Source organism: Dunckerocampus dactyliophorus, chromosome 7 (genome assembly GCF_027744805.1).
Source record: "Dunckerocampus dactyliophorus isolate RoL2022-P2 chromosome 7, RoL_Ddac_1.1, whole genome shotgun sequence".
Classification (NCBI taxonomy): Eukaryota; Metazoa; Chordata; class Actinopteri; order Syngnathiformes; family Syngnathidae; genus Dunckerocampus; species Dunckerocampus dactyliophorus.
The window spans coordinates 13,256,468-13,267,043 of NC_072825.1; the positions used below are offsets into that span (position 1 = coordinate 13,256,468).

Sequence of the window (10,576 nt, forward strand, 5' to 3'; positions counted from 1 at the left end):
AACATCATGATCATAAAAACAACACAGGCTACTCCATAACCCAAGCTAAAACTCAACTCTGTACCCTCGACGTCGCTTGTGCTCCCCTACTAGCACTGGAACACCTCTACTGTGACACATACAAGCAGAAGTTTGATTTATGTCTTATGTTTCTGATTATATCTGCTATGCCGAGTAATACAAATGTAAAGGTGACGATAGTGGGCTCTAATAATGTTAACGAAAACATATTTAGAAGATTGTAAACAGGATTTCTGTGCCATGACTTGATGAAAATATTCCATTTAGAAAAAAGGACTTCTACTTTGCAGAAATTCATTAATCACGGTCGGGTCTGGAACCAGTTAACCGCGATAAACAACAGATTTCTGTTTTTCTTTATTTCCTTAGTCATCCATGAAAGTAGACCTATTATGTTTGTGTTTTAGGCAAAACATGATATTCACGCACATCAGCTTTGACTTTGCAAAGCAGTGATCTACATTTTTGCCTCTTTTCTGGTATGGCACCAAACCACTAACTGTTTGTGTTTGCTTCATATTCATTTAATCCGATTACTCGATTAATCAAAACAACAAGCTTCAGATTTATCAACTAAGAAATTAATCGTTAGTTGCAGCCATAATCTGCACTTAATACTTCTGGAAGTCGGAAGCTTGATGAGGATATTAAACAACATCCAACTCTTAATTGTAGTCCTGAACAGGAGAACTCATTTTTATTTACATTTCTATCGGTTACCGTGAATGAAATCATGTTTCCAAGGAAATGAGCTTTTCGTGTTCGAGAACGAGTTTAATGGTGCACCAGTTTCTTTATAGCTGTCAAATGTAATTGACGTTCAGTTGAATCACTGAAAGTGTTGTTTACCAGGCACCTAGCAACACTGTTTTGAATGAAAATTGTCTTTTTAAATGGCTAGGAAAATTCCGGTGGAAGCCAAATGCCTTTCAGGTCCAGGTTTGCTTTAACAAACATTCTCGTGCTGTAAGCCATGCTAAAAATCTAAAGTGGCATCAGTTAAGCAAGTTTACAAAGTTTTCCGCTCACATTCTTCCCTGTCAGGGCATACGATTTTGATGTGAATGTTGTTCTCACAGGCTAAGCTGTGTGTGAGAAGCTTTACAGCCATGGCTCAAATTGGCAATGTGACTCCAAATAACCAATTGAGATTAATTGCAGGAAATAGCTCTGAGATGGTTTGATGTTTGCATGCATCTGTATTATTCATTGCGTGTCAGCTTAAACAAGTGCAAATTTTACTCCAGGAATGGGCACTCGGCGTATTCTCGGGGTGCTTAAAAGGCCAAGTGTAAGCACATATGAGGCAGCAATTAGAGATAATGCCATTTTACACACGGTTACCTATTTTTTCGTGAGAAAGGGCTTGAACAAGTGCAATAATGAGACCCAGAATAAGCCAGTGAAAGCCTTCCCAAGACCTATTTTGTCCACCATTTCCTTTCGCTTCCCCACTAAATGACCCGTGACATGCCCTGTTTCTGTGTTCTACATCAACACCCAGTTTGGGTCTCATCATCCAAGTCTCACTCTACTTTCCCCGACCCATTAGATTTTATTTTACCTTAAATTACCTCACACTGACGCTGTCTTGCATAAATCTTCCTCACACACACACACAAACACACCTACTTATCTTGGTTGTGGCCTTGGCAGACATATTGCAGCCTTGTGGTTCGATAGCCAACATTTTTCTTGTTTACATACACCACACATGCTTCCATGAGAGTAGATTTCAGTTCCCAGCATGTCTTGTCCCAGTGGGGAAACCTGGAAGGATTAACCCCGGGCAGGGGGACTAACTGGGGAAGAGTGCTACACAAGTTCTGTACTTATCTCCACTCTCTGTTCCTTTGGCAGTTAAATGTGCTAACAACATACAGGGCGGACTCTTAATGCTGTATATATGTTTGACATCTTATATCAGAGAGTGAAGGAACAATAACTTCTTACTAGCCGTTCCAAACTTTGGGCATCTTCATCATTTTGGATGGCCAGCTTTGGATAGTGATTGGCAGTTCTCATTTTGCCGTATTCACCCTTTCTCGGATGGGATCTTACCGTTTTTTGGACTTTCATTATCTGTTAGACAGATGGACGGTTCTTGCTCGTGTTCTTCTTTTTTAGCTGGCATGATGAAACGAAGGGTGATAATAATCCAAAATAATACTATTCCAAAATAGTAGTGCTCAAAATGAGCCAAGTGGACCGTCCAGGTGCTACGACTGTTGTGAGGCGATGGGCGGAGTTTGGCCTTTTATAGTACGCAAACTGGATGTTGATAGACGTAGTTCGTACATTCGTACATGTTCGTACTTTCGTATATTTTCACTCGTTAAGTCAGGCGTTCAATTTTCCGTAAGCTGGGCTAAATGAAGACGTCATTCATACCTACGCAGACATTTCTCAGACGTATTTGGACATTACACATCCTGTTCTGTCTATCATCAATGGCCAAAAATATTTGAATTTGCCGCCTTCTGACTCCGTCGAATGTACATATTTAGATGGAGGCAGAGGGACTCATTAAAACTATACCTGCATCTCCAAATATAAACACACTGTTCAGTGAATACCTCTAAGACAGTGTCAGTCAAAACTGAGCATTAACAACAGGAGTTGATGAGCTAACACTTTCTGATCTTTTTTTTCCCAGGAGGCTCGGGGAAGCACCGACCCAAAGAACCAAAGAAGAAGAACAAGCAGAGGCTGCGGTTTCGCGCCCAGAACCAACACAGCGACCACTTGGCCTCTGCACGCTCCACCCAGTGAGGGTTAAAACGAGGGACTCAACATTGAACAAAGAACCAACGCGAAGCTGCTAGCTGCGACCATGCTCTGACCGACAAATATCACCAACACCGACAACCTCTCCTGCCTCCACCAAAATCCCACCCACTCGCCTACCTGAATGTCGTCATGGCTCGAAAATCTGCCACTGCGAAAATGTGTGTCCAATATACAATATCAGTACCAACCCACTAAACACATACTTCATACACCCCTGCCTCCTGCTGCTTCCCCTTGGCTGCGGTGTTCAGCCGGGTGACTTCATTCCTGCAACCCCACCCTACACCTTGCCTTGTGGACCTTTACAGTTGACATTAGTGAACTCATTTCCCGTCATTAACAATGTCATTAACTGTCCAGGGTATGGAAGACGGAGGGGCAAGCAAAGACTGCAAGGGTGGGTGAGCCAAATAGAAGGAGGTGGAAAGGAAACGTAGGGAGAGAGTTGGCAAGCTATATGCTTCAGGGCGGAGTAGGTAAAGGGGTTCAGTGAACACCCCTGACAGAGGAGAGAAAACTAGGGAGGAGGAAGAGGTTTGAGATTGGGCTGAGGAAAGTGAGGCTGACAGCCAAGAAGACGGATCTTGAGGTGAAAGAGACTGTATTTTGTTCCTATATTTATGTAAAAGCTACCCTCACCTTTCCGTCTAAATGGAAATGGAGTGCTCCCATGTGTGGCCTTTATGTTCTGTACATTTGTGAGAGTAATATTAAAGAAATTACCATGCATAGTTGCAAAGTATTTTATTCTCAGCACAAACTGTTTACGTTCAGGCCGCTGTATGCTCTAACTGTATAGTGTGGATAAGAAAAACTATGAAATTTAGTTCTTAGCATGGCAAGAGATGCAGGTGTACATAGTTTATCTAATAATGAAAGCTTCTTACTGTATTTTCAGTATTGACTCGTTCACCATTCTAAATGTTGTAGAGATGAAAGGCTGTAATACCAACCTGCAGATTAAAATGATTAAAAACAAATAATAAACATAGCCGTCACCTAGCTATTTCATTTATATAGTCTATATTTGATTTATTTATTAATTCTGTTTTTTACTTTTTTTGTCCAATGACATTTTTTTTTTGCCTCATACTGTTACTCTAATATGATTCAATATTCTATGAGTTTGTCATAATGTTGCATATCTGCAAAACCTTTTTCTTCTGATGTTAGTGTTGTATTCCATCCATTCGATCACATCTACTGATTTCACTGTTTCAAAGACGAAGCAAAAACGACGTATACAACTCTCCTTTGATATATTCTGAGTTTAATAATTAGATGCCAGCAAATATATGGTCATAGGACTGCATATGTGTACATTGTGTTTTATTAAACATCTCATGTGACTGTATGATGATGACTTTTTGTTATTGTCTGTCTCTAATATACGGTATGTGGCTAAACGATGAAGTGTTTCCTTGTCTTACTTTGTTGCACTATTGATGTGACTGATGCGAATTCAGAAACATTTGTGAAATCCATCTTCCAGCCAAAGGGTTTGACGCGGGGTTTTTAATTACGGCTGTCAAAAATAACACATTAACGACAACTCATTTATTTAATTCATTGGATTAATTTCTTTTCTCCCTAATTAAAGCATGTGCATCATGGCAAGCCACACCTCTCCATTGTGACAAGTGGACAAGTGCCTCCCCACAAATATATGACAGTACGGCACTCTTTTTTAACTTTATTCCTACCTTCACACATCAACAGCAGTGCTCAGTTCCAACACCATATATGTATCTTAAATTAGCAATTTAATCTACTTTTAATCCACGTTTATCCTCCTTCGTTCTCCACACCACTACCGCGGGGTGCATTCATGGACACTCCAAACATCAAGGTCCATTGGATGTCCGTCAGTAACAACAACTACCGTATTTTCACGACCATAAAGCGCGCCGTATTCAAAGGCGCAATCTCAGTTACCGGTGCTATTTTTGTATTTAACAGATACACAAGGTGCACCTTGTTATAGGGCGCAGGTATGCACGGTAGGTATCGTGTCGCTCAGAAGTCAGTGAGGAAGCGACAACGCTTTATTTCTTTAGATAAATTAAGAGCAGAACTCTCATTCGGTTTATCAAACCAATTCAAAATCAGGATGGTCATCACTCAACACAACAGTCTCAGTCGTGGTGCACAACTACAAACATCACACAGCAACGCAAAAACATTTTGGACAAAATTGAAGACTTTTAAGTGCGCCTTACGGTCGTGAAAATACGGTACTTCAAGCCGCCTTCTATTTTCTACACAAAAAAGCAATGGCTTAGGTGGCCCAATTTTATTGTGTCGCATCAAAGTGTGGTAGCTTTGTCGTAGAACAGTCGCTAATTCGAGTCGGAGGAGTATGATTTGACGATGAATCTCGCCGTCCAATCATATTCAAATGTTGTCATCAAGATTGTACCATTCTGACTACATGGGGGGTGCCCACATGCTGCTGAGCGTACATTTGAACAAAGAATGTCTTTGTTTTTATTACAATGAGCCTATTTTGATACAAAAACCACATGATTTGCGTGAATAAATTATTGAAAGTGACGCGTGTTTATCAGAAGACCTATGCTTGCCACACGTAAATATCATAAAATCACCCACTGCAGCTGCACAATCCAAAGCATCTTATGTAAGCGCTAAGACGGCCATCAACATCGATGGACTTATTGGCTCATAACGGCTGCTAAAAAATCATCCAAAGATAACTCCAGAAAGTGAAGTGCAACTTGTGTCAGCAGCTTCTTACTTCTCATATGACACCAATCATCATCGGATCACTGAACATCATAGAATCATTTACACCGAGTGAGGCCGTTACGCACACTTCATTTTATATCCCAACAGTGAATTTTAATGCAAGAAATTAGGCTGCTAACTGAGAGTTTTGGCAAGTGAATGTTTTTCCAAGCCGTGTTGTTCCTATTTTATGTGCACTTATACTGCTTATACTGCACTTATGCTTATTTTATACTGCTTCTTTTGTAAGTATTATTTGGAAGTTCGAAGTACCATTTGCCATTTATTTACTGTAATATAATAGGAAGTCCAAGGATATCTCAATGCAAATGCGAACGCAGGTGAAGGTTATCGTTGATATCTTTGGGAACAGCATCTTACCAAGAATGCAGTTCTTTTTTTAATAAAATGGAACGCACAAATTAGGTCAAATGCATCAAAGTTCTGGAAGACCATGGGAGAATCCTGCCCTTGGAGAGGAAAAACCTCATCATCAACATCAACAAAAGTTCTGAATATTCTGGAGAGTATAAAGATAGTATCAAAATGTAGACTCAAGAAATGTTTCTATGAACGAAAATGAGGAGTGTTTAAACATGATGCAAACCACAGGTAAAATTCATACGGGGAGGCCAGATTTGACTCATCTAAACATCTAAAATGCCTCCATTGTTCCATTGATCTGGATTCAGATTGTTCTGAAACGAAGGTCAACTTGTGTCGGTATGATGTGAGCAGAAAAATATGGAAAGGAAAGGAACAGCTCATGATTCACAGCATATAGCAGATCATGCGTCAAACGTTGTGGAGGCAGTCTTATGGCGTGGACATGTATGGCTGCCAATGTAACGGTATCACTGATGTTTAATGATGATGTGACTGCTGACAGACATCAAATGAATCACAAGGTCTATAGGGCTATAGGGCTCCGCTCACATGACTGCTAGGAAGGCATGCGTAACAGACATCTCAGGTGTTTGCAGATGAATGCTGGCATTTTATGGATATTGCTGGAACTACAGAAGACAGTCAAACCTCAGTTGACTGTACCCTCAGATTCATTTTTTGTGGAAAATTTTTGCCCAAATTTTGCCTCAGTTTTTGTCAACTGTCACGGTTTTTATACAGTATTGCACGGAACAAACCAGCCTGTTTGTCCTGTACTGTATCAATATGCAAAATCGAATGCCCAAACGAAGCACCCTTGCGTTGATCGCTCACTGTCCGTGCATTTTGTTATCGAGTGCTACTGCAATTTGCTTGGATTGTTTTCATACATTTTGGTTTCCTTCCAACGTTTTGGAATGAATTAAAAACAAAAACTGAGGTACCGCTGTCATCTTGTGTGTCTGTTGCTCGGCAGCATAAGAAGCTTGAGCATTGTGTCGACACAAATGAATTTGCACTTGTAACTGATATCGAATTCATTGGATCGGTCATGTGCAGAGCCATTCTACCCACCTTTCCTCTTAACCATCACTTTTCAAAGTAACTGAAAAAAAAATGTTCTGGCAAATCTTTTTTTTTTAGTAAAGTCATATGAATCATCTGATATTGGCCCTGAGAAAAATGTAAATAGTTTTTACCAGCTCCTTGCGCTTCACAGCTCTGTAAGAAACGTTGCGTGTGGAAAATTTACAATTACATATCTGCCAAGCCCAAAAAAATGGAGACTTGAGGGAGCTGAAATTTTAAATGAAGCAATAAAAATATACTGAGCTTAATTATTGGTAAAATAGGAAAATGCCTTGGCTCCCATTACTCGGTATTGCACTACCTAATTATTAGAACTGCATATTTCTTCCAAGAACTGCATCACACAAGCAAAGACGTTGCAGATGAAGAAGATCGGCTCACATGTAGTAGCGGTTTTGAAAGACATCTGCTGCCGGTTATGAGTTAATGAGTGATACCCAGATGTCATCCCCTGGGCCAGACTATCACTCCTCTAGACTGGGAGAGTAAACCTTAAAGGCTTATGGAGAAGTGCACTGAAGTGGATTCAAGAAAAACAAGACCACCATTAAATCACACATTGTGGAGTTTATGAAGGAAAAAGAACGAGGCTACAAATAAGTGATTGAAAAATGCATCCCACATGAATGGATGACTTTACTGTCACCGTTTTACCTCGGCCTTTATTAGAAATGCGACACTGGTGGCGTTCACTGTGATAAGCGGGTTAGCAGTTCTCCACATTAGAGGGAATAGTCCTCTCTGTGTAAACCACTTCTGTAAACTGTGTGTGTGCATGCGTGTGTGTGTGTGTGTGTGTGTGTGTTTCAATGTTGCACTAAATGCGGTTAGTTGGCTGCGACGGAAGCTCTCTTTTAATCTTAAAGGGAGTGTTTTCATTAGTTGTGTTGAGTCCTATTATTATCCCGTAGTTCAAAGGCCCAACAAGTGTAACCACAAAGAGGAAATGACCCAGGGGGCTCTGCAGTGATAACAATCTGTGCTTTACAGCAGGTTACTTGTGGTAAAGTGCTTCCACTATACACAATGAAAGACAGTAAGAGGATAAAAAGATGAGCTTAGAGAGCCCTGCTCTACATTCCCATCCTGTATACCCGACGGTTAGCTTGCAGTCGGGGCACAAGTGACACATTTGTTCCGATGTAGGCAGCAATTATTGGAAACTAAATTTGCACTGGATTTTACATGTTTTTATAATTTGTTTTTATAATGAATCACCTCTTGGCCTTTAAGTTGACGGAAATCTGGAATTGCATTGGTCAGCTGTGGGCCTCAGCCAAAATTGATGTCTCAAAACTCAAATATAATCCTGCAGAAGTGTCATTTGAAGTCTACTTTGAATGAGCTAATATGGTGTTGCTTGTTAATCTCCCAAATAAATGTTTTTTCAGTGAAAGCAAATGATCTGTGACAGTTTTATTCTGCTGTGCAGCCTTTTCAAAAGGAAAATAAAGAAAAAGGAAATTGTAAAATGATTATGTGCAGGACTGGACTTACACCACTCTCTAATTACCAGCATATGGCAAATTACTTCAAAAGAGTAATTACTTACAGTTACTAGTTACTTTCCCCAAAAAGTAACTGAATTAATAACATCATTACTAGTGATTGGCGATACCACCGATTTCCCTTACTGATGGCCCTGTCACACCTTGACGATTTAGCCAGCGTACGACAACGTATGAAAAATGTGGATAATACGCTGGCGTACGTCGAATAAGTTATGAGTATGTTTTGTGTAATTTAAGAGCACGCGGAAGCACGCCGGCATACGTCGTAGTACGTCCAAGTCGTCCAAAAATTTTGTGCACGCACAAAACTTTTCGACGTATGTCAACGTATGATTCATACGTCCCGCATACGCGGGCAATAAGTTATGCGATCGTTGACGCCCGTTCACACACGCTATCTGTAAGTTACGCACAAGTCGTAATACGTCAACATACCTTGAGACAAAACTGTGTCTTCTTGGCTCTCTTCTTGGCAAGAGTTGGCTGAGAGGAGATGGAGGCCACTGGGGAAGCAGCTTCCGATACCATTGACGATGCCTGAGAGGCGTTAGAACCTGCATCATCTCCATCAGAGTGAGAGTGGGAGGGGGAGCCTGTGGGTGGTGATGGATCCTTCTTACGTCCACGTCCTCGCCCTTGGCCTCCGTCACTGCCCTGACACTTCTTGGCAGCGGTCTTCGAAATTTTCTTCGGCATGATGGTGATGTTGACATTGCGATGTCTAGTGAGGTTATGATTTAAGTCATCAAGAGGCAGCCTTTTTATAGGCTACGGCACGTGATCATCGGCCATACGCTGCCGTGCGGTCTGCATAAGTTAGTAGTCTGGCGTTGGGCATAAGTTGTGAACGCCGGCATAAGTTGTCTATAAATTATAGAAACGTTCTATATAAGTTACTAATACGTCATGTATACATCAAACTCGTTATGAATACGCTATGTATATGCCCAAAATTTTAAAAAACGTCCACAGTTCAACGTATGCCATCAAAATGATCACGTCGGGCATGCGCTGGCTAAATCGTCAAGGTGTGACAGAGCCATGAGTAAAATTCAGGCTGGTATCGGCGATACCAATACGACACCGATGCTTTATGCAAATACACCTAATGTGTCTGGTAAATTCTAGAATGTATTTCACATGATAGCATTGCTCATAGCATAAATAATACAAGAGTAATTTATTTATTTATGTTAAACTCTCAAGTATGTTGAGGAGTGGCACGATTTACAATATAGCCACGGCAAAAAGAAAGGACAAAATCATATAAAACATGAAAATGGTGTTTTAAACAACAAAAAAGTAAGATAAAACAATACATCCATCCATTTTCTATGCCGCCTATTGTCACTAGGGTCGCGGGGGTATGCTTGAGCCTCTCCGAGTTGACTTTGGCCGAGAGACGGGGTACACCCTGGACTGGTCGAAAATGACAAAAACCATTAAAATAAATGATTCATTTTTAAGAACTACTATAAAATTTGTAATTCACAATTCACACATATCTCCGTTTACGATCGGCCATCGTTCCAACAGACTTAGACTGACTGACGTAGCAGTGTGCCGCTCCGCTCACACATTACACACTTACTCAGGTGGAAGAAAAAGTATCATTTAGGTCTCAATCATTTAGTGTGTTCATTTAATGTGTTCCTTTTAATGATATATGATTCATGATTCATGATATTTCAGTATCAAGTGACACATGACTAAGAATTACTCATTCATACTCATTACTCATAAATGCAATTAGTTACCAGGGAGAAAGTACAGTAAGTAAATAAGTAAATATATTACTTATTACTTCAAATATGCAAAAAAAATAGTATTTAGCTTTGTAGTGGTGTGTGCCGTTAGGGGATGTTGTTTTTGTTGATGTTTTGAGATTAGGTTAAACTCATGACTTGCAGTTCTCTACCAAAACGCTAAGGGGCAGTGTTTTCTGAAAAAAAAGCCCACATTTACTTTAATTTCGTTTTGTCTGCGACAATTTTCCCATTGAAAATGAATGGGCAATTTATTTAGTTCCCCTA

General features: G+C 40.3%; 1 protein-coding gene across 1 annotated transcript in view; it reads left to right on the forward strand.

Annotated features, from left to right (window-relative positions):
• rspo2 (R-spondin 2) overlaps positions 1 to 4,206 on the forward strand; it is a 68,595-nt gene extending 64,389 nt beyond the window's left edge. Inside the window, exon 6 of the mRNA XM_054781863.1 lies at positions 2,678 to 4,206. Coding sequence (XP_054637838.1) covers positions 2,678 to 2,793 — 116 coding nt within the window. The 3' untranslated portion in view covers positions 2,794 to 4,206. The remainder of the gene's footprint in view (positions 1 to 2,677) is intronic.
• Positions 4,207 to 10,576: the final 6,370 nt, after the last annotated feature.